This window comes from Bufo gargarizans, chromosome 2 (assembly GCF_014858855.1).
Source record: "Bufo gargarizans isolate SCDJY-AF-19 chromosome 2, ASM1485885v1, whole genome shotgun sequence".
Lineage (NCBI taxonomy): Eukaryota > Metazoa > Chordata > Amphibia > Anura > Bufonidae > Bufo > Bufo gargarizans.
In genome coordinates, this window is record NC_058081.1 from 30,387,021 (window position 1) to 30,412,341 (window position 25,321).

The 25,321-nt window shown below is 48.5% G+C and overlaps 1 protein-coding gene across 1 annotated transcript; it reads left to right on the plus strand.

Moving 5' to 3' along the window:
- Window positions 1-8,889: 8,889 nt before the first annotated feature.
- On the plus strand, window positions 8,890-19,356 carry CRB3 (crumbs cell polarity complex component 3). Its single transcript, XM_044278748.1, has 4 exons — window positions 8,890-8,945; window positions 9,491-9,581; window positions 17,834-17,877; window positions 18,592-19,356. Exons 2-4 carry the CDS (start codon window positions 9,512-9,514, stop codon window positions 18,793-18,795), a joined length of 318 nt encoding a protein of 105 aa, XP_044134683.1. The 5' UTR covers window positions 8,890-8,945; window positions 9,491-9,511; the 3' UTR covers window positions 18,796-19,356.
- The last annotated feature ends 5,965 nt before the right edge of the window (window positions 19,357-25,321 follow it).

Genomic DNA, 25,321 nt, shown 5'->3' on the forward strand with positions numbered 1-25,321 from the left:
ACAGTACAATGCCCCCTTATGTGCCATTTTCACAGTATAATGCCCCCTTATGTGCCCCCACACAGTATAATGCCCCCTTATGTGCCATTTTCACAGTATAATGCCCCCTTATGTGCCCCCACACAGTATAATGCCTCCGTATATGCCCCCACACAGTATAATGCCCCCTTATGTGCCCCCACACAGTATAATGCCCCCTTATGTGCCCAAACCAGTATAATGCCCTCTTATGTGCCCTCATCACAGTATAATGCCCCCTTATGTGCCCCCACACAGTATAATGCTCCTTATGTGCCCCCACACAGTATAATGCCCCCTTATGTGCCCCCACACAGTATAATGCCCCCTTATGTGCCCCCACACAGTATAATGCCCCCTTATGTGCCCCCACACAGTATAATGCCCCCCTATGTGCCCTAACCAGTTTAATGCCCCCTTATGTGCCCTCCACACAGTATAATGCCCCCTTATGTGCCCTCCTCACAGTATAATGCCCCCTTATGTGCCCTTTTCACAGTATAATGCCCCCTTATGTGCCATCCTCAGTATAATGCCCCCTTATGTGCCCCCACACAGTATATTGCCCCCTTATGTGCCCAAACCAGTATAATGCCCTCTTATGTGCCCTCATCACAGTATAATGCCCCCTTATGTGCCTTCCTCACAGTATAATGCTCCCTTATGTGCCCCAACCAGTATAATGCCCCCTTATGTGCCCTAACCAGTTTAATGCCCCTTATGTGCCCTCCACACAGTACAATGCCCCCTTATGTGCCCTCCTCACAGTATAATGCCCCCTTATGTGCCATTTTTACAGTATAATGCCCCCTTATGTGCCCCACACAGTATAATGCCTCCGTATATGCCCCCACACAGTATAATGCCCCCTTATGTGCCCCCACACAGTATAATGCCCCCTTATGTGCCCCAACCAGTATAATGCCCCCTTATGTGCCCTAACCAGTTTAATGCCCCCTTATGTGCCCTCCACACAGTATAATGCCCCCTTATGTGCCCTATTCACAGTATAATGCCCCCTTATGTGCCATCCACAAAGTATAATGCCCTCTTATGTGCCCTCCACACAGTATAATGCCCCCACACAGTATAATGCCCCCTTATGTGCCCAAACCAGTAGAATGCCCTCTTATGTGCCCTCATCACAGTATAATGCCCCCTTATGTGCCCTCCTCACAGTATAATGCTCCCTTATGTGCCCCAACCAGTATAATGCCCCTTTATGTGCCCTAATCAGTTTAATGCCCCCTTATGTGCCCTCCACACAGTATAATGCCCCCTTATGTGCCCTCCTCACAGTATAATGCCCCCTTATGTGCCCTATTCACAGTATAATGCCCCCTTATGTGCCATCCTCAGTATAATGCCCCCTTAAGTGCCCCCACACAGTACAATGCCCCCTTATGTGCTCCCACACAGTATAATGCCCCCTTATGTGCCCCCACACAGCATAATACCTCCGTATATGCCCCCACACAGCATAATGCCCCCTTATGTGCCCCCACACAGTATAATACCCCCTTATGTGCCCCCACACAGTATAATGCCCCCTTATGTGCCCTAACCAGTTTAATGCCCCCTTATGTGCCCTCAACACAGTATAATGCCCCCTTATGTGCCCTCCTCACAGTATAATGCCCCCTTATGTGCCCTCTTCACAGGATAATGCCCCCTTATGTGCCCTATTCACAATATAATGCCCCCTTATGTGCCACCCTCAGTATAATGTCCCCTTATGTGCCCTAACCAGTTTAATGCCCCCTTATGTGCCCCCACACAGTATGCCTCCGTATATATGCCCCCACACAGTATAATGTCCCCTTATGTGCCCCCACACAGTTTAATGCCCCCTTATGTGCCCTAACCAGTATAATGCCCCCTTATGTGCCCTCCTCACAGTATAATGCCCCCTTATGTGCCCTCTTCACAGTATAATGCCCCCTTATGTGCCCTATTCACAATATAATGCCCCCGTATGTGCCACCCTCAGTATAATGCCCCCTTATGTGCCCCCACACAGTATAATGCCCCCTTATGTGCCCCCACACAGTATAATGCCCCCTTATGTGCCCCCACACAGTATAATGCCCCCTTGTGTGCCCTAACCAGTTTAATGCCCCCTTATGTGCCCCCACACAGTATAATGCCCCCTTATGTGCCCAAACCAGTATAATGCCCCCTTATGTGCCCTCCACACAGTATAATGCCCCCTTATGTGCCCTCCTCACAGTATAATGCCCCCTTATGTGCCCTTTTCACAGTATAATGCCCCCTTATGTGCCATCCTCAGTATAATGCCCCCTTATGTGCCCCCACACAGTATAATGCCCCCTTATGTGCCCAAACCAGTATAATGCCCTCTTATGTGCCCTCATATCACAGTATAATGCTCCCTTATGTGCCCCAACCAGTATAATGCCCCCTTATGTGCCCTAACCAGTTTAATGCCCCTTATGTGCCCTCCATACAGTACAATGCCCCCTTATGTGCCCTCCTCACAGTATAATGCCCCCTTATGTGCCATTTTCACAGTATAATGCCCCCTTATGTGCCCCCACACAGTATAATGCCTCCGTATATGCCCCCACACAGTATAATGCCCCCTTATGTGCCCCCACACAGTATAATGCCCCCTTATGTGCCCCAACCAGTATAATGCCCCCTTATGTGCCCTAACCAGTTTAATGCCCCCTTATGTGCCCTCCACACAGTATAATGCCCCCTTATGTGCCCTCCTCACAGTATAATGCCCCCTTATGTGCCCCCACACAGTATAATGCCCCCTTATGTGCCCCCACACAGTATAATGCCCCCTTATGTGCCCCCACACAGTATAATGCCCCCTTGTGTGCCCTAACCAGTTTAATGCCCCCTTATGTGCCCCCACACAGTATAATGCCCCCTTATGTGCCCAAACCAGTATAATGCCCCCTTATGTGCCCTCCACACAGTATAATGCCCCCTTATGTGCCCTCCTCACAGTATAATGCCCCCTTATGTGCCCTTTTCACAGTATAATGCCCCCTTATGTGCCATCCTCAGTATAATGCCCCCTTATGTGCCCCCACACAGTATAATGCCCCCTTATGTGCCCAAACCAGTATAATGCCCTCTTATGTGCCCTCATCACAGTATAATGCCCCCTTATGTGCCTTCCTCACAGTATAATGCTCCCTTATGTGCCCCAACCAGTATAATGCCCCCTTATGTGCCCAAACCAGTATAATGCCCTCTTATGTGCCCTCATCACAGTATAATGCCCCCTTATGTGCCTTCCTCACAGTATAATGCTCCCTTATGTGCCCCAACCAGTATAATGCCCCCTTATGTGCCCTAACCAGTTTAATGCCCCTTATGTGCCCTCCACACAGTACAATGCCCCCTTATGTGCCCTCCTCACAGTATAATGCCCCCTTATGTGCCATTTTCACAGTATAATGCCCCCTTATGTGCCCCCACACAGTATAATGCCTCCGTATATGCCCCCACACAGTATAATGCCCCCGTATATGCCCCCACACAGTATAATGCCCCCTTATGTGCCCCCACACAGTATAATGCCCCCTTATGTGCCCTCCACACAGTATAATGCCCCCTTATGTGCCCTCCTCACAGTATAATGCCCCCTTATGTGCCCCCACACAGTATAATTCCCCCTTATCTGCACCTCGTACAGTATAATGCCCCCTTATGTGCCCCCACACAGTATAATGCCCCCTTATATTCACCTGGCCCACACTCCTGTGACGTGGAATACAGTGGTGGATCGCTTTACTTCAGCATCTCTAGCGTACATCCAGACCCTCCTGCCGTATAGAGACCAGCCCTTTATATACTCCCCAGACCAGACATTCTAAATTAATAAAGAACCCAGACCAGACTCCAAAAGAGCCCCCCAAAGACCCTGTAAAAAATTTTTTGACCCCCCAGTATTTACAGACCAGAAGACCAGCACCCTCCAGCATACACAACCCAGAATAAATCCCCTGTATATAAAGACCCCAAAGTAGTCCCCCTGTATAACAACCCCAGACTAATAGAGCCCAGACCAACTAAAGCAGCCTGTCAAAATTTGTATGGACCCCCAGACCCCTTCTGTATAAACAGACCCCGGACCAGCCCCTTCTGTATATACACACCCCGGGCCAGCCTCTTCTGTATACACAGACCCCGGGCCAGCCTCTTCTGTATACACAGACCCCGGGCCAGCCTCTTCTGTATACACAGACCCCGGGCCAGCCCCTTCTGTATACGCAGACCCCGGGCCAGCCCCTTCTGTATACAGACCCCGGGCCAGCCCCTTCTGTATACACAGACCCCGGGCCAGCCCCTTCTGTATACGCAGACCCCGGGCCAGCCCCATCTGTATACGCAGACCCCGGGCCAGCCCCTTCTGTATACGCAGACCCCGGGCCAGCCCCTTCTGTATACACAGACCCCGGGCCAGCCCCTTCTGTATACACAGACCCCGGGCCAGCCCCTTCTGTATACACAGACCCCGGGCCAGCCCCTTCTGTATACACAGACCCCGGGCCAGCCCCTTCTGTATACACAGATGTAGACCCCACTTGGCATCATGCCGCTGGGTGTGGCAGTGCCCAGGAGTGGAGGGGGCTCAGGAATGGGGAAAGGTATGCGGGACATCCGGGAGAGCTTTTTATTAGGGCTCATTCACACTAACGTTTTTTGCATTCCGTATATTGAACCATTAATTTCAATGGTTCCATAAAAAAAACTGACTGTACTCCGTATGAATTCCGTTTCCGTATTTCTGTTCAAAGATAGAACATGTCACATTATTGCCTGATAATCACGTTCTGTGACTCCATTCAAGTCAATGGGTCCGCAAAAAAAACGGAACACATACGGAATGTACTCCGTATCTGTTCCATTTTTGCGGAACCATCTATTGAAAATGTTATGCCCAGCCCAATTTTTTCTATGTAATTACTGTATACTGTATATGCCATACAGAAAAACGGAACGGAACCACTACTGAAAAAATGGTCTAAACGGAAATCAAAGGGGGTTGCACTGGCTCCCAATGATCTTCATCCTCGTCAGTGTCCAGGACTGGGGTGTGTCAGGTGCTGTGTAGTGACAGCAGATTTCCATGTGGCACTGTGCTTTGTGAATGAACAGCAGGATCTGGCGGTGCTACAACTCCACTGCCCTACCGCACCGCTCTGCTACACCGAGCCATCTGTCACCGCAAGATTTACCCTGCACACACTTCCTAGTGAGCTCTGATTGGGTGGAGGCGTGGCTATGTAAATGTGTCATCCTGCTGTCAGTGCTGCACTGCTATATATAACCTGCCCTTATATACGGTGCACTGCGCCCGTCACCTGCCCTTATATACGGTGCACTACGTCCGTCACCTGCCCTTATATACGGTGCACTGCGTCCGTCACCTGCCCTTATATACGGTGCACGGCGTCCGTCACCTGCCCTTATATACGGTGCACGGCGCCCGTCACCTGCCCTTATATACGGTGCACTACGTCCGTCACCTGCCCTTATATACGGTGCACTGCGTCCGTCACCTGCCCTTATATACGGTGCACGGCGTCCGTCACCTGCCCTTATATACGGTGCACTACGTCCGTCACCTGCCCTTAAATACGGTGCACTGCGTCCGTCACCTGCCCTTATATACGGTGCACGGCGTCCGTCACCTGCCCTTATATACGGTGCACGGCGTCCGTCACCTGCCCTTATATACGGTGCACGGCGTCCGTCACCTGCCCTTATATACGGTGCACGGCGCCCGTCACCTGCCCTTATATACGGTGCACTGCGTCCGTCACCTGCCCTTATATACGGTGCACTGCGTCCGTCACCTGCCCTTATATACGGTGCACTGCGTCCGTCACCTGCCCTTATATACGGTGCACGGCGCCCGTCACCTGCCCTTATATACGGTGCACTACGTCCGTCACCTGCCCTTATATACGGTGCACTGCGTCCGTCACCTGCCCTTATATACGGTGCACGGCGTCCGTCACCTGCCCTTATATACGGTGCACTACGTCCGTCACCTGCCCTTACATACGGTGCACTGCGTCCGTCACCTGCCCTTATATACGGTGCACGGCGTCCGTCACCTGCCCTTATATACGGTGCACTACGTCCGTCACCTGCCCTTATATACGGTGCACTGCGTCCGTCACCTGCCCTTATATACGGTGCACTGCGTCCGTCACCTGCCCTTATATACGGTGCACGGCGTCCGTCACCTGCCCTTATATACGGTGCACGGCGTCCGTCACCTGCCCTTATATACGGTGCACGGCGTCCGTCACCTGCCCTTATATACGGTGCACGGCGTCTGTCACCTGCCCTTATATACGGTGCACTGCGCCCGTCACCTGCCCTTATATACGGTCCCGGCGTCTGTCACCTGCCCTTATATACGGTGCACGGCGTCCGTCACCTGCCCTTATATACGGTGCACTGCGCCCGTCACCTGCCCTTATATACGGTGCACTACGTCCGTCACCTGCCCTTATATACGGTGCACTGCGTCCGTCACCTGCCCTTATATACGGTGCACGGCGTCCGTCACCTGCCCTTATATACGGTGCACGGCGTCCGTCACCTGCCCTTATATACGGTGCACGGCGTCCGTCACCTGCCCTTATATACGGTGCACGGCGTCCGTCACCTGCCCTTATATACGGTGCACTACGTCCGTCACCTGCCCTTATATACGGTGCCCGGCGTCCGTCACCTGCCCTTATATACGGTGCACTGCGTCCGTCACCTGCCCTTATATACGGTGCACGGCGTCCGACACTTGCCCTTATATACGGTGCACTGCGCCCGTCACCTGCCCTTATATACGGTGCACTACGTCCGTCACCTGCCCTTATATACGGTGCACTACGTCCGTCACCTGCCCTTATATACGGTGCACTGCGTCCGTCACCTGCCCTTATATACGGTGCCCGGCGTCCGTCACCTGCCCTTATATACGGTGCACGGCGTCCGTCACCTGCCCTTATATACGGTGCACTGCGTCCGTCACCTGCCCTTATATACGGTGCACGGCGTCCGTCACCTGCCCTTATATACGGTGCACGGCGTCCGTCACCTGCCCTTATATACGGTGCACGGCGTCCGTCACCTGCCCTTATATACGGTGCACGGCGTCCGTCACCTGCCCTTATATACGGTGCACGGCGTCACGCGTCCGTCACCTGCCCTTATATACGGTGCACTGCGCCCGTCACCTGCCCTTATATACGGTGCACTGCGTCCGTCACCTGCCCTTATATACGGTGCACGGCGTCCGCCACCTGCCCTTATATACGGTGCCCGGCGTCCGTCACCTGCCCTTATATACGGTGCGCGGCGTCCGTCACCTGCCCTTATATACGGTGCACGGCGTCCGTCACCTGCCCTTATATACGGTGCTCGGCGTCCGTCACCTGCCATTATATACGGTGCACCTACATCCGTCACCTGCCCTTATATACGGTGCACGGCGTCCGTCACCTGCCCTTATATACGGTGCACGGCGTCCGTCACCTGCCTTATATACGGTGCACTACGTCCGTCACCTGCCCTTATATACGGTGCACTGCGTCCGTCACCTGCCCTTATATACGGTGCCCGGCGTCCGTCACCTGCCCTTATATACGGTGCACGGCGTCCGTCACCTGCCCTTATATACGGGTGCACGGCGTCCGTCACCTGCCCTTATATACGGTGCACGGCGTCCGTCACCTGCCCTTATATACGGTGCACTGCGTCCGTCACCTGCCCTTATATACGGTGCACTGCGTCCGTCACCTGCCCTTATATACGGTGCACGGCGTCCGTCACCTGCCCTTATATACGGTGCACGGCGTCTGTCACCTGCCCTTATATACGGTGCCCGGCGTCTGTCATCTGCCCTTATATACGGTGCGCGGCGTCCGTCACCTGCCCTTATATACGGTGCACTGCGTCCGTCACCTGCCCTTATATACGGTGCACTGCGTCCGTCACCTGCCCTTATATACGGTGCACTGCGTCCGTCACCTGCCCTTATATACGGTGCACTGCGTCCGTCACCTGCCCTTATATACGGTGCACTGCGTCCGTCACCTGCCCTTATATACGGTGCACGGCGTCCGTCACCTGCCCTTATATACGGTGCACGGCGTCCGTCACCTGCCCTTATATACGGTGCACGGCGTCCGTCACCTGCCCTTATATACGGTGCACGGCGTCCGTCACCTGCCCTTATATACGGTACACATCCGTCACCTGCCCTTATATGCGGTGCACTGCGTCCGTCACCTGCCCTTATATACGGTGCCCGGCGTCCGTCACCTGCCCTTATATACGGTACACATCCTTCACCTGCCGTTATATACGGTACACATCCGTCACCTGTCCTTATATACAGTACACATCCGTCACCTGCCCTTATATACGGTACACATCCGTCACCTGCCCTTATATACAGTTCATGGTGTCCATCACCTGCCCTTATATACGGTACACATCCTTCACCTGCCCTTATATACAATACACATCTGTCACCTGCCCTTATATACAATACACATCCGTCACCCGCCCTTATATACGGTACACATCCGTCACCTGCCCTTATATACGGTACACATCCGTCACCTGCCCTTATATACGGTACACATCCGTCACCTGCCCTTATATACGGTACACATCCGTCACCTGCCCTTATATACGGTACACGCTGCCCGCATACACCTGCTTTCCACTGTACACAGGTGAGCTCCCGTACACGGAATGGACTGTTCCGTACAGGTGTGCTCCCGGAAATGCTTTCCGTGTTGCACAGGTGACTCCGGATATGACGAGCTGTGTGGGTTCGGGTGTTCCCGGAAGTGTCTCTCAGGTGTGAGGGCGTGGTCACGTGGGGAGTCTTGTGGGCGGAGCCGGCGAGTTTCGGGCAGGTGAGCGTCGTCCAGTGGCAGTGTGCGGATAGCTGTATATGCGGGGTGGCCGTGTGCTCGGCGCTGTCACATTCACTGCCGGGATCGTTCCGAGCGCTGGACACAGGTGCCGCCATTCCTAATGCTAGCCCCAGGGTTGTGCTGGAACTTGTAGTCTCCGCTGGCCTCTGCCCGGTGCATTCTGGGACTTGTACTTCTTTGACTTATGGAGAATTGCCCATGACTGGCTCTTCCCAGTGCCTTATGGGAGTTGTAGTTTCCCCCCCCACCTGTCACCTATGAGGCACTGTATCCTGGGACTTGTAGTTTCTCCAGGCACTGAGCATCCTTACGCCCCCAGTTCACCCCGATACCTTATGAAAACCAGCGCGTTTCTGGAGTAGCAGGTAAGTCCATCAGCCATATATTTTTGTAGATTCGGCGCCTCATGTATGTACATGTGCATCCCACAGTTATATCCTGGGACCTGTAGTCCTCCAGCCGCTGACTCTTCCTGTAGGGCTTCTGTTACACATTGCCATATCTGACACCCCTTTGTTTTTTAGGATCTGCACCCCTGGGAGCTCATGGACGGAGTGATGGATGTGTCCCCGCTGCTGCTTCTCGCCGCGCTCTCCTGCCTGTGCCTGGCGCTGGGTGAGTACAGGAGGGGTTTATAAGTATATAATGGGCTCAGGTCCGCAGTCTGTGTGGCACTAACATACGCCATAGCAGGGTCATTACTGAGACCACCGCCGATCCTGAGAATGAAGGCTGCGCAGGAGGGCGGGGGCGGCGCATGTGTGCGGCCCTATCTGCAAGTGTTATGGAGACAGCCAAGAGAGAGGTCCATGTGCCATTAGAGGATGATGGGGGTCCCTCGCGTATACACCAGGATCAGATGGGGATCCGACTCCTGTCATGCCCGCCGGTCAGCTGCTACAGGGCTCTTCCTAGGCCAGTGCTAGGCGCAGCTCAAGTGAATGGGTACGAACTGCAGTACCAAGCACAGCCACTTTATAATGGATGGCGCTGTGAGTAGGCTGCCTCTTCAAACAGTCGATCGGGGAGGTGCTGGGAGTCGGACCCCCTCCGATCAGATTGACCGATCCTGAGTTTGGGGTTTTAGAATTTTTATTCCCATTTCTCGGATTCGGAAAATCCGCGTCATCACTGTGACTCTCATTCCACCTCCAGACGGTTTCTGCCTCTTGTAAATCCCGTTGTGTCACGAGGCTGTGAGTCACTCCGGTGTATAAGTATGTGACCCTCGCGCTGACGCGTTCCTGGTGTGATCAGCGATGCTTGCTCTTCCTGATATGGAGGGAACATCGGGGAAATGTCTCTCTAAGTGTCAGGTAGTTTATTATTCATAAGCCGGGAGCCGTCGGCATTCGGTCCGGGACAGGCTGCCAAGCCTCCAGCTGCCTCTTGTAAAGTCCTTGTATCTGCATCTGTCTGGGGGTCAAGTGATGTTCAGTCACGAGACGGGTGTGTGGCAGAGGGGCGGGCAGGGAAGGGACGTGGCCTCTCAGGACCGTTTTCAAGGTGATGTCAAAGCGGGAGGAGGGTGCAAGGCTGGGTTATCCCAGAATACAAGGCACTTGATGTATTGGGTCGGTGCAGATCATCAGAGATCTCTATGTATCGGGGAACATCAGTGGAATGGGGCAGTTGGAGGAGCATAGATAAAGTGGATCGGTCACTGGTCACCATCTGCCTTCCTTCCCAGGCTCTGAACCTTCTCATGACCTGAGGGCGCCAATGTTAGCTTCAAGAACAGGAAGTATGGAGTCATGAAGCGTGGTGGCGAGTTTGGTTAAACATTTTTTGATCCGCGGTTCTTTGATTTGGGCAATCCCTAATTGTTAGAAGAGACTCTTGACCATAATCTGATCAGAAAGTGCCATCTGGGGGGACCTTGCAAAGTGTTCAGTTTCCCTACACTGCCCCCACAGGTGAAATGCAGTATTACATAGTTCCCGTTCATATCAATGGGTTCTCTGTGTAATGCAGGACGGGTTGCTCCATGTATCTCTTCGCTCTGGCCAGGAGATGAGGATGCTGAAGACATCCAGGCTTGTGCAGGAGGAGCTCTGTCAGAAGATTGTGATGCCATCTTGTGAGATGTCTGCCTCACTGCTGGAGGTCTCTGAGCCCCCCCTCCAGTGACGCGGTGTCTCGGATCCTCCATATACACTGACAGCGCAGCGGTTTTGTGCCTGGGTGAAGGAGAGAAGCAGGGAGCCTCCTCGTGTCACCACGCCTCGATGACTTATGGCAGCAGGTTGTGCAATGGAGTAATTAGATGATGGGGAGATGATCCCGGCCGGGGATCTGCTTTGTCTTCCTCGCCATCTGCTGTTATTTTGGTGTTTTCCTGGAGATATTAGGTGGAACCAGTGTAATGGGTGACGCCAGGGAAAATGCGCATCGCCATTCTTCTACTGACTGCAGGCAGGGTTCATGTGTGGTACCTCCTGCGGAGCTGGTGTATCTAACCGTCTAATGTGTAATATTGTCTGTCTAGTTAGTGTATCTAAGCCTGTCATCTGAACTGTGGAACCTAAACCTATGGCGTCATACTGCCCGCTGATCTGGTGTATCTAAACCTGCCGTGTCCTATTGCCAGCTGAGCCAACGTATCTCAGCCTATCGCGTCTGGTTCTTTCTGTTGAAGTACTTGGACCCCTTGAACTTTTCCACATTTTTCCAAGTTACACCCAGAAACCTAAATGTATTGTATTGGGATTTTCTGTGATAGACCATGGCCGGTCCATCTACTCCTGCAGACACCATCACCCTGTGTCCTGCTTGTGTTTGGGTCCACAGCCATACGCTGACTGTAGCAACCGTACAGGTTATTCCCTAGCTGTTGGCCATATGCCAGCTGGGGTAATCATCATTACGCCCCGTGTCCCCTGAAGAATCTTGGGGCCTTTATTGAGAAAACGCGTCGGGACACTTGAGTATTCTCTATCTAAATCTTTTTTGGTTTTGGTTGGGACATGGCTCTAACAACTTGTATCAATGTGTTATTTCCATTGGACACATGGGGCCAGATTTATCATTAGCTCAGGTCAGAATAATGGAGTGAAAAAGTCCCAAACGCTAAAACTGCGCACAAATTAGCGAAAGTGGGCGTGTTTTCTTATGTAAATGAATCTCTAGACAGATTTACTATTGGGACTATTTAAAAAAAGTCGCAATTTCACTACATTGAGGACCATGCTTATCTTATGAGACTTTTTAATAGAACATGCGACTTTTTCATAAAAATGACGGATAAACTGCTACCGTCAAACCACATTTATCACAGTCTTGAAGGGACTGACTAAAACTGACTTTAGCCATATGTGAAAGTGGAGTGAGCTGTCAGTCGTGATAAATCTGGCCCATGGTCTTTTTGTCACTGGTTAGGGCCTTACTAGGGCTTCCAGTGCAGGGTTAAAGCTCCAGTCTGGGCCACCCCTTGCAGGGCTTTTTGGACCCCGTCCCTTGGATACACTATTAGGGTGGACTAGGACAAGTAGGGAGTCACTAGGGTTAGTGGGTATATCATACTAACAACCCCCCTCTTACCTTCTACGTTCAGTCTTTGCCTAGCCCACCATTAATATTAATGTTGTCATTTTAGCCTTCAGCATCTCTGCCTTACACCCGGCTGAGGGTGTGTACGTCTTACTTGTTTGTCTGTCTGTAGGGCCCTTTTTTATCTCCTATATAATTAAAAGCGGCGCTTTACTTTAGTGTACTGCCCCCTTATAGTTTTTCTTGTTGCATTTTTTGAGCAGTATTCAGGTGGGCTCCATTGCCTTCCCTGCTTGACCCTCTTCTCAACATAAAGTAACAACAAGTATGTGAGAAGACAAAGATGCATGGTTTTCAAAATTTTTCGATAAATATAAATCTGGAAGGTGTGGTGTGCCTTTTATATTCAGCCCCCTGATGTAGGACCACCTTTCACTGTAATTCCAGCTTTGTACATCTAGAGGCTGACATTTTTGTCCATTCTTCTTTGTACAATAGCTCGCGCTCAGTCAGATTGGATGGAGAGCGTCCGTGAGCAGCAATTCTCAGGTCTTGTCCCAAATTCTCAATGGGATTTAGGTCTAGACTGTGACTGGGCCAGTCTAACACAGGAATATGCTTACATCTAAACCTTCCATTGTAGCTCTGGCTGGATGTCTAGGGTTGTTGTCCTACTGGAAGGTGAACCTCTGCCCCAGTCTCAAGTCTTTTGCAGCCTCTACCAGGTTTTCCTTCAGGATTGCCCTGTAATTAGCTCTGACCAGCTTCCCTGTCCCTGCTGAAGAAAAGCTTCCCCGCAGCATGATGCTGCCACCACCGTGTGTTCAGGGTGATGCGCAGGGTTAGTTTTCCTCCACACATAACGTTTTGCATTTAGGCCAAAAAGTTTAACTTTGGTCTCCTCTGACCAGGGCACCTTCTTCCACATGTTTGCCGTGTCCCCTACATGGGTTTAATTATTTACAGATGGTCCATAAGACCAGTTACGCCTTTTTGTTTCATGTACAAATTCCTGCTTCTAAAATGTAACATTTCATCGATCCATGATGTAAAATATCTGTTAGGCTTCGTTCACACCACCGTTCAGCCTTACGGAAAGGACTGATTCGGCACATACCTCAGCAGAACGGCACCTAAGGACCTCATAGACTCCGCTCAGAAGAAGATTTTGAAGCGGAGACAAAAGTCCTGCATGCACTACTTTTTGTCTCCGCTCCAAAATCTTCTTCTGAGCGGAAACCTAAAGTACCCCATTATAGTCTATGGGGGTCCTTAGGCTCCGTTTGGCTCAGTTAAGTGCCGAATCCGTCCTTTCCGTTCTCCTGCTCCTATAACGGAGCAGGAGAACGGAAAGGCTGGACGGTGATGTGAACGAAGCCTAACCTAAATAAGTGTTTAGAATATCGTCACATAGTTGCTTTGTGTCTGTATCTATTTGGAATACTGTTTAAGTGCTCATGCACACAAACGTTTTTTTCTGCTTTCCGTATACAGGCCGTATTTTGATTCCGTATACGGAACTATTCATTTCAATGGGCACTCTGTGTGCTGTCCGCATCCATTGCTCTGTTCCGTGGCCCCACAAAAATTGAGGCATGTCCTATTCTTGTCCGGACAAGAATAGGCATTTCTATAATGGGCCTCCTGTTTCGTTCCGCAAATTGCGAAAGTAAAAAAGGGCGGCATCTGTAATTTGCGGGCCGCGAAAAAACGGCAGGGTCGTGTTGCATAAGCCCTAACTCGGTGTAGTTCCGCTAGCTGAGGGATGTAGGGAGCCGGTTACTGCGCACTACTTGCAGCTCACCGCCATTATATCCCTATGCTATAGCGACGTTCTATTAAACTAGATTGCTGAACTCTTTGCCTTTGTGCATTTTCCGCTTTAAAATGGCTCAAACGCTGCCCCTGACATGTTTCACCAACTAGACTGGCGTCCTCGGGGGAATTGGGCTGAGTGGCTTGTGGCAAACGGGACTTCTTTTGGCCACTCTTCCATAAACGCCATATTTGTAAAGTACAGGACTAATAGTTGTCCTGTGGACGGATTCTCCGACCTGTCCTGTGGACGGATTCTCCGACCTGAGGTGTAGATCTCTGCAGCTCCTCCACAGTGACCATGGACCTCTTATCTGCTTCTCTAATTGGTGCTCTCCTTGCCTGGGCTGTCAGTTTAGGTAGACAGCCATATCTTTTTAGGTTTCCAGTTGTGCCATACTCCTTCCATTTTCGGATTATGGATAGAACCGTGCTCAGTGACATGTTCAGAGCTTGGGATATTTTTTATAACCGAACACGGCTTTACACTTCTCCACAACTTTATCCCTGACCTGTCTGGCGTGTTCCTTGGTTTTAATGATGCTGTTTTGATCACTAATGTTCTCTAACAAACCTTCACAGAACAGCTGTAGTTATACTGAGAATACATTACACACGGGTGGACTCTATTCATTAGATGACTTCTGAAGACAATTGGTCGCACTGATAGGGGTATCAGAGTACTAGGGGCTAAATACTAATGCACGACACTGTTTTTAGATTTTTGTTTATTACATTTATTTTTAATTTTTTTTAAACCGTGTATCGTTTTCTTTTTACTTCCCACATACTTTCTACTTTGTATCACATAAAATCACAATAAAATACATTCAAAGTAGTCCTATGGGTTGTCAATAATGATGGCCTGGTTTCAGGATAGGTTATCAGTATCGGATCGGTGGGGATTTGACACCCCACCGACCAGATGCTCTGAGGATTGGACCGTGCTGGAATCGGACAGTGCTTTCCACTATGTGCTGGCCGTGTCGGGCTACCGCGGCTCTGTTTCCATTCACTAGAATAGAAGCTGAGGATAATCGTCAACATCCAGAATATCTAGAACCCAGACAGTAATCTACATATCCCTGCTATTCACGTGCAACTGACGGCACACAAACCCATTAAAGTCAGTGGTTTAGCTCGCACGTCTACAGCGTGCCATTCTGGTCCGTTTCCATCCGAGACCTATATTCAAGTGTTAGGGTGCAGCAAAAAAAAATAAGATGCAAGCGGACGTCCACACAGGATGACATATGTCTGTTTTTTTTGGAATGTAACCTAAGCTGGGGCAGCCTGTTTACAGGGGCCATCGGCGGCTCAGACCACGGTGTACCACGTGGATTACTGACTGCCCGTGGCAGGAGGCCGACATGTCTGCAGCACCTTGCACAAGCCAGAATAGACTGACAGCGGTGCGATCCACTTCCAGCCGGGGCCACGTGATTTATGGGAACTGAGCCTGGGATCTCTTATGGTTCTGGGCATTCGGCCCATTATTATTAACCCTTCGTCTCCCTGCATAGCGCACATTCTTCACAAGATGACTGTTTTTGTAAGAGGCTCAAGAAACCCTATCCCTCCACACCTGAGGAGGCGAGTAATGTTTAACCTTCGTCTGAGACCGACGTTATATCAAGGTTAATGAGTAAGTGAAGAAAACACTGTGTTCTCAAGACGACGCGCCCCCCCGGACCCTGCAGCTGACTATGCAATGCAAAAGTCGCCAGATTTATCTGCTTATTATTACACAAACATTACCTCCAGGGGGTAGGTGGCCTCCGCTCGTACATGTCTGCCACCTGCAATTTACATGTGCCAAGTCTGCCTCCTGTGGCCTCGGGGTCTGGGCGTGGAAGCGGGTAATGTTCTCCTACGCAGTTTTGTATAGCTGAGCATAGTAACAGCTGTAGCGGGTTAGTCATGTACGTAGGAGGCAGTATTATAGTAGTTATATTCCTGTACGTAGGAGCAGTATTATAGTAGTTATATTCTTGTACATAGGAGACAGTATTATAGTAGTTATATTCTTGTACATAGGAGACAGTATTGTAGTTATATTCTTGTACATAGGAGGCAGTATTATAGTAGTTATATTCTTGTACATAGGAGACAGTATTGTAGTTATATTCATGTACATAGGAGCAGTATTATAGTAGTTATATTCTTGTACATAGCAGGCAGTATTATAGTAGTTATATTCTTGTACATAGGAGCAGTATTATAGTAGTTATAGTCTTGTACATAGGAGGCAGTATTATAGTAGTTATATTCTTGTACATAGGAGCAGTATTATAGTAGTTATATTCTTGTACATAGGAGCAGTATTATAGTAGTTATATTCTTGTACGTAGGAGGCAGTATTATAGTACATAGGGGGCAGTATTATAGTAGTTATATTCTTGTACATAGGGGGCAGTATTATAGTAGTTATATTCTTGTACATAGGAGGCAGTATTATAGTAGTTATATTCTTGTACCTAGGAGGCAGTATTATAGTAGTTATATTCTTGTACCTAGGAGGCAGTATTATAGTAGTTATATTCTTGTACATAGGGGGCAGTATTATAGTAGTTATATTCTTGTACATAGGAGCAGTATTATAGTAGTTATATTCCTGTACATAGAAGCAGTATTATAGTAGTTATATTCTTGTACATAGGAGCAGTATTATAGTAGTTATATTCTTGTACATAGGAGCAGTATTATAGTAGTTATATTCTTGTACGTAGGAGGCAGTATTATAGTAGTTATATTCTTGTACATAGGGGGCAGTATTATAGTAGTTATATTCTTGTACATAGGGGGCAGTATTATAGTAGTTATATTCTTGTACATAGGGGGCAGTATTATAGTTATATTCTTGTACATAGGGGGCAGTATTATAGTAGTTATATTCTTGTACATAGGAGGCAGTATTATAGTAGTTATATTCTTGTACATAGGGGGCAGTATTATAGTAGTTATATTCTTGTACATAGGAGAGCAGTATTATAGTAGTTATATTCTTGTACATAGGAGAGCAGTATTATAGTAGTTATATTCTTGTACATAGGAGAGCAGTATTATAGTAGTTATATTCTTGTACATAGGAGAGCAGTATTATAGTAGTTATATTCTTGTACATAGGAGAGCAGTATTATAGTAGTTATATTCTTGTACATAGGAGCAGTATTATAGTAGTTATATTCTTGTATATAGGAGCAGTATTATAGTAGTTATATTCTTGTACATAGGAGCAGTATATAGTAGTTATATTCTTGTACATAGGAGCAGTAATATAGTAGTTATATTCTTGTACATAGGAGCAGTATTATAGTAGTTATATTCTTGTACATAGGAGCAGTATTATAGTAGTTATATTCTTGTACATAGGAGCAGTATTATAGTAGTTATATTCTTGTACCTAGGGGGCAGTATTATAGTAGTTATATTCTTGTACCTAGGGGGCAGTATTATAGTAGTTATATTCTTGTATGTGGGGGTTCTCTTTAAGTGCATACTATTAGAGAAGGAGTTTTCAGTGTCTTTGTAACATACAATTTTTCTTTCTGTTTCTTCTTTAGGCGCCAATGACACAACCACCACACCGTCCCCGGGCACACTTACGGTAAGTCTTTTGCAGGAAGCAGTCTTTGGTCTCTTCAGATGTTGGTTTTAAACTTTATTAGAAGAGGAAACGCAGGCGAGCTATACTGCTATTTATGGGTCTGCTGGGCAGCCATTAGGGCCGCTTCACACGAGCGGATGCCGTGCGTGGCATCCGCTCCGTGAAAGAGTGCCAAGACCCGCTGCAGACTGCAGAGGCACGGAGCGGTAACATGACTGTTAATGCTCCGTGCCTCTCTGTGATCTCTTTACTACGAAATCACAGTTGTCACTGTGATTTCGTAGTAAAGAGATCACAGAGAGGCACGGAGCATTAACAGTCATGTTACCGCTCCGTGCCTCTGCAGTCTGCAGCGGGTCTTGGCACTCTTTCACGGAGCGGATGCCACGCACGGCATCCGCTCGTGTGAAGCGGCCCTTACTGGGCTGATCCCTCTGGGAGGTTTTACAGGAATATATTAGGGAATTGATGTTAATGTGTTACCAAAACCCACGGACATATGAAACATGTGTTAGTCTTTAAACCTTGTAGGATCTGCGTGCTAGCTGAGACATGAGGGTGGCCTCCAGCTGTTCCCACTCCATCCAGTTGGTACTGAATTATGCCACACATTCCCAGTCCTAGCTGTAGACCTCTATCGGTGTCCTTCACCAGACCTGACTTATATCACGATTATCCAACCACATTAACCACAGTTCTTATATACCCTTCCAGGAATCTGAGCGTCTGGCTGCAATAATTGTCCCGTCTGTCGTTGGCGGGATCATTTTAATCGGCATCATTGCGTTCTTCGTAGTCAAGGTGAAAGAGAAACGTCAGACGGAGGGAACGTATCGGCCCAGCAGCGAGGAGCAGGCCGGATCTCGAGTGGAAACCAATGCTGCCTTAAAACTTCCTCCGGAAGAGCGGCTGATATAAGAAGAGACTCATTACGTGGAGTAGGATCTTGGAGACTCCCCCCGTAGACGCTGAGGCTAGTCTGAACTCTAGAGAAGGGGAGAAAGTGCCGCAGGTGGAGCAGACTGTTGTCACACCTGTTCACCATGGATAGCTGTGCTCCTCCAGTGACCATGTGGTGGCTTGGCCCACCATACCTCGTCCTAGTTCCTCCTTGCCCCTTGAGCCATGACAATAGGTCACATCCACCACGCTCATCCTCCATCCTAACTTGTTCAGTTTTAATGAGCATCTTCTTCCCGGAGCGCCAAATGGGAAGACATTGGCTGTAGTGCTGTCAGCCCCCAATTGATCCTCGTAAAGCAGTATTAGATAATTAAAAGAAAATGGCTGCAGGGGTAGAACATCACGTAGGGCCTGAAAATGTGTTTTTTTAAAAATCCACGTGAGGGTTCACGTCTTTTAATGCTTTTGTAGATAGCTTAATTATTTTTGTATTTATGCACCCCCGGAAATCAAGCTGGTGATAACGTATACCGTCTATTTAATTAATCGATGAATAAATATATTTTCTTGATTATACTTTGTAATCCGCACATAGTAGTATCAGGTGAGGGGGGCACTCTCAGGACACAGGAGCTGCGCATATAGAGGATTTTTTAAAATTATTTTTCTGTTCTTGCACAATTTGCCCTTTTGCTGCAGATCGTCTTTCTACGTTGTTCAGTGGTCCGCAAGATGTGACCCTCAGTTACAGGTATCTATCTACCTTTTTACTAGGTAGTCGGGTGCAGGTGGCTACGAAAAAAATAAATAAATTAAATCTCGGTCTTTTAGGTAGGACTGCCATACATACAGTTGTGTTCAAAATAATAGCAGTGTGTTTAAAAAAGTGAATAAGCTCATCCTTCTAATAGCTTGTATTTCCATACACACAAATGCATTGGGAACACTACACATTCTATTCCAAATGAAAACATGAAGAAAAATATATCAAATTTGTGTTGTTCCTCTAAAAAAAATTGACGAAAAGTGAATATTTGACTGTTCAAAAAAAATAGCAGTGTTTGTATTCTTCTTCACTATATAAACTGAAAAATGTTTGAGGATTTTGCTTTCCTTTGAATCCCTTCACTAATATGTAGTTGTATATCCGCTGTTTCTGAGAACTGCTGGACGTCTGTGCTGCTCGGAGTCACCACCTTCTGCACCTGTGACCAGGTATTCCAGCCCAGGATGATGGGACTACATTCCACAGTTCTTTTCTGTCTCTTGGTTTTCCCTCAGAAACTGCATTTTTGATGTCGTTCCACAAGTTTTCTATTGGATTTAGATCCAGGGATTGGGCCGGCCGCTCCATAACGTCAATCTTGTTGGTCTGGAACCAAGATGTTGCCCGTTTACTGGTGTGTTTGGGGTCGTCTTGTTGGAACACCCATTTCAGGGGCATTTCCTCTTCAGCATAAGGCAGCATGACCTCTTCAAGTATTCTGATGGATTCAGACTGATCCATGATCCCTGGTCTGCGATAAATAGGCCCAACACCGTAGTATGAGAAACATCCTCATATCCTGATGCTTGTCCACCATGCTTTACTGTCTTCACAGTGTACTGGGGCTGAATTCAGTGTTTAGGGGTCGTCTGACAAACTGTCTCCGGCCACTAGACCCAAAAAGAACAATCTTACTTTCATCAGTCCACAACATGTCTCTTTAGGCCGTCAATGTGCTCTTTGGCAAATTGTAACCCCTTCAGCACATGTCTTTTTTTCATCAGTGGGACTTTGCGGGGGCTTCTTGCAGATAGCTCGGCTTCACATAGGCGTCTTCTAATTGTAACAGTACTCACAGGGAACTTTACACCTTCTTTGATCTTCCTGGAGCTGATTGTTGGCTGAGTCCTTGCCATTTTGGCTATTCTTCTATCCATTCGAATGGGAGTTTTTCACTTTCTTCCACGTCTTTCAGGTTTTGGTTGCCATTTTAAAGCATTTGCCATCATTTTAGCTGAGCAGCCTATCATTTTCTGAACTTCTTTATATGTTTTCCCCTCTCCAATCAACTTTTTAATCAAGGTACGCTGTTCTTCTGAACAATGTCTGGAGCAACCCATTTTCCTCAGAATTTCTGAGAGAAATGCACTGTAACCAGCATGTACAACATTTGCTGCCTTCCTTCCTTAAATAAGGGCAATAATTGCCACCTGTTTTTCAAACAAACTCCACACTGCTATTATTCTGAACATGCCCCTTTCAATTAGTGATTCAATTACACAGAGTCAGCAGCATGCATGTCATGACTCTTGGGTCTGTTGGATTTCTATTACTCTACTACACCTGCTAGTAAATTATTTGTTATGTAGAAAGATCATTTCTACCAAAAACAGGTTAGTGATGTCTGACTGCTATTATTTTGAACACAACTGTACGACAAGCAGTGGGGAGCACCATCTTGCAGGATCCACCATTGGAAGATGCCACTTTGAGGCAGGCATTATACATTTAATTGCCCTCTGAGGAAGTTGGTTGGGGGCATTTTTTTTTATAAAAAAAAATCGTGATCAAGAAAGGGAGACTCCATAGTCCCACTGCCACGCAGCCCCCTAAAGAAAAAGCACTTGTGGCACAGACGTGGTGTGCAGCTCCACCTGAGTATTTTGGTGGCTGACATTATTTGGAGTAGATTTGCCTTATCTTGGTTTGCATCATATCTTAGATTCCAGTTCTCTCCAGAGCTGTAGTTAAAATTCTGCTAGTAGCTGCATGATCTTGCCTCGCCGACTGCTGGTTCGTGGCTGTACTGATCAGTACGGCTAATTCAGTCCCATCCATATGAATTGAGTTGTTTCTGCCCCGGGTGTATGGATTTCTGCCAACCTCACACGCTGCTCTAAATTCACCGTTTCCCTATAGTCACATGCGGCAGATTACCTATCGCTTCTAAATCCCTGTGCTCACTGCAGAAACAACCCAGAAGAATGCAACTGATTTTCAGCTTTTCTGTCAGATTCCAAGCAACCCATTAGCAGAATTTTGAATGCAGCTCTAGGTGTGAATAGAGTGTGAATAGGAACACCGGTACAGGATTATAAAAAAAAATGGCTGCTTTCTTCCAAAAACAGCACCACCCTCTGTCCATGGGTCGTGGCTGCCATTGGGGGCAGAGCTGTAATACTGCACACAACCTGTGGACAGGGGTGGTGCTGTTTTGGCAAGAAATTGACCATGTTTTTCTAATCCTGGACCACCTCCTTTAGGTAAATAGTTTTGAGCGATGTATGTAGATCAGGCTGCAGCGCTCCATATGAAATGAGCTCAGAGGTTGGCACTTGATGACAGTCCGACCACAGCGATTATCATGTCATATGCGTCCTCCGGGCCGCCTTAATAGATTGTATCTGTGCACGTTGTGGAGGGAGATCAGATACTTACTGGAAGCTGATGACATCACGCCTCTGCCGTATGATGGGTGCTGGGCTTGGGTTCGGTCGGTGTGCCTTAACCACCTCATACCGAAAATGTAGCTTCTTGCTCCCCTCGCCCTGTAACGCCAAATAACCTTCCACTATATATTTCACATATCCGGTTTTGTACTGATCCTGTGATATTTAAAATATTTTTTTTCCCTACATATTTTAGTTGTAAATAAAATTAAAGTATTTTATCATGATGTTTGTGTGTGGTTTTATTGTTTTGTGTTTTGTTTTGTTTTTTACTTCTATTAAAGGGATTGTCTGAGACTTTTTAGCTGATAATCTATCCACTGGAAGATAATATATTTTATATATATATTTTATAGATATATATATATATATCTCCGGTCCATTCAAATGTCTGCATCCATTCCGCAAATTGCAGACCCATTCATTCTCTATGGGGCAGGAATGGATGCGGACAGCTGTCTGCAACCGCATTTCCGTAGCGCACCACTGATCTTCCGGTCCGCGGCTCCGGAAAAAGGGGTTGCCGGCCGGGTGTATTGCAGAGCCTCAATACACTACGGACGTGTAAATGGACCCTTATACTGATAACCTGTCCTCTGGATAGTTCTTCAGTATCTGATCGGTGGGGGTCCGACACCTGGGACCCCACAGATCAGCTGTTTGAGAAGTAACTGGCACTCCTGTGAGGGCCGCGGCATTCTCACCGGTTTCCTTAGGCCAGGGATCACCAAACTCCAGATATACGGAAAATACAACTCCCAGAATGCTCCAGTCACTTCTACGGGATTTGTGAGAACAGCCGATCATGTTTTCATGCTGGGAGTTGTAGTTTCACAGCAGCTAGTGCGCTGATCCCTGCCCTAGGCCATGTGAGGTCACGTTCATCGGTCACTTGGTCTAGGCGCAGCGCAGCCCCATAGAACTGAATGGGGCTGAGCGCAATCCCAACCACAGTAGCTATACAATTTACGGCGCTGTGCTATGTAAGCTGCGGGAAGGCAGCAGCACGTAAAGGAGAGTCAGTGGAGGACTTCCGGTTCCGGCGCCGCCATGTGAGGACGCAGTGCACGGAGCTCCTGCTTACCGCCGACCACCGCTTTCATTTTGCAGCGCAGGGCACTGATCTTCGGCCCTAGGAGACGTCCGACTGGCACCGCTTGCGTGGACCGAGGAACTGATGGACAGATATCTTCTCCGGAGCGGGCAGAAGTTTACAGGTGCGCAGATGGCAGCCTCACAGAGCGCGGCAAAAATGGCGGACTCTCAGCCACTGATTTTTCGGGAGGAGGGCTCCCAGAGTTCTCAGGGTGAGGGGTCCCCCCTGGGTGGCTCGGTCCCTTTAGACTATAAACAGCTAGCCATTGAAGTGGCAATGCGGATCATGCCGGATATCCAGAAAACGCTGGAAACGACAATAATGGCCTCTTTTAACTCCTTGAGGGAGGAGGTCAATCAAACCAGCGTGCAAGTGGGGGCCCTGGAGAAAGAGCTGCGTTCTTTACAGCAGCAAGCAGGGGACGCTGAATCCATGTTAAAAGCCCAACAGCAGTCCCTGGATTATTTGAGATTTAAAGTGGATGACCTGGAAAATAGGTCCCGCCGCAACAATCTGAGGTTGGTGGGGCTGCCTGAGTCCGTAACGCAACCAGACCTTTTGGATATATGTGAAAAGGACTTGCCGGAGGCCCTGGGCTTAAAGTTTTTCTGTCGGGTGGAGCGGGCCCACAGGATTGGCCCGGATAGGGGCGCTACTAAGCTCTCTAATAAGGAATCTCCACGAGGGGGGGATGGACGGCCTCGTCAAGTAATTTTTAAATTGCTGGACTTCAATGACAAGGTGGCCCTACTTCGCAGTTTTCGCAGGAGAAGGCACCAGATAACTATCAGAGGTCATAGAATCTTATTATTTGAGGACTTTTCGGCTGAGGTGGCGAAGAAGCGCAAGGCCTTCAGCCCAGTCTGTACTGCACTTTACCAAAGGGACATCAGGTTTCAACTTCTTTTCCCTGCGGTTCTAAAGATCCACAGAGCGCGCGGCGAAACTATTACCTTTAGATCCCCTTCTGAAGCAGAGGAGGCCTTGGATGCAATTGTGGATTCCGAGCCGCGAGATGTCCCCTTATCTCCTCAGCGGCCTAATCTGAAGGACTCATTGGGACCAGCTGTTCGCCGAGGGAATGACCGCTCGCAATCTGACCTGGATAGGCCCTCCAGAAGGGGGCGCTGATACTCCTCAAGTTGCTTTTTGTTCGGGACTTATTCCTGAGGGGTGGTATCTGTTAATGCTGCTCATTTTTCCTAGCTCATGGATATGTGTTTTCTGCTCCATGCGTCATGTTGGGGCCTTCTTTTGGTCAGTCGTACAGTTTGCCATTGTTTAGGCTAGGTATGCAGGGGCTCTGCCATGGTGGAAAAAAGGAAAGTCTATAACTAGATTAAGTGACGACTGATACCATCTAGTTGTAACCTGCTTAGCAGGATATTATTTGCTGCCACACACCTAGGCAGGGTTATTGTTGTATTTCTATTGGTTTTGCTTTTTGTTTTTCCTCTCTCCCTCCCTCCTCTCTCCTTCCCTCTTCCCTTCTCCCTTGGCTTTCTCTGTCCGGGGATCCGGGCACACCAGAGCTGAAATGAAAATCATCTCCTGGAATGTCAAGGGGTTACGCTCCCCACAGAAACGGTCCAAAATTTTGCGCCACCTGAAGCGTCTTCGGCCTGACGTGGTTCTCCTGCAAGAGACGCACCTGGAGGACAAAGATTTTTTTCGTATGAAAAAGTTCTGGGTAGGTTCGGTATATGGATCCTCGGCCAGAGAACGCAAAGCTGGAGTACTCACATTATTGCATAGAAATTTCTCAGGGAAAATGCTTTCAGAATCTCATGATAGTGAGGGCAGGTGGCATAGGCTTTTAGTTGAGATTGGAGGGATATCTTATAGTATTCATAATGTTTATGCCCCAAATGACAATAACGCCCCCTTTTACGCTCTTCTGGAAAACAGATTGCTGGTAGATGGAACTCACAATAAAATTGTGGGTGGTGATTTTAATTCAGTCGCATCTGTTGTGGAAGACCGGAAGAGGGATGGGGGGCCGGGTGGAGT

What these genes read in the sequence shown, in the direction of transcription:
- CRB3 (XM_044278748.1), top strand. Translation starts at nt 9,512, where the DNA reads ATGGACGGAGTGATGGATGTGTCCCCGCTGCTGCTTCTCGCCGCGCTC. An exon ending in CTGCCTGTGCCTGGCGCTGG is followed by an intron (nt 9,582 to 17,833) that starts GTGAGTACAGGA and finishes TTTCTTCTTTAG; the next exon opens with GCGCCAATGACACAACCACC. An exon ending in CGTCCCCGGGCACACTTACG is followed by an intron (nt 17,878 to 18,591) that starts GTAAGTCTTTTG and finishes ATACCCTTCCAG; the next exon opens with GAATCTGAGCGTCTGGCTGC.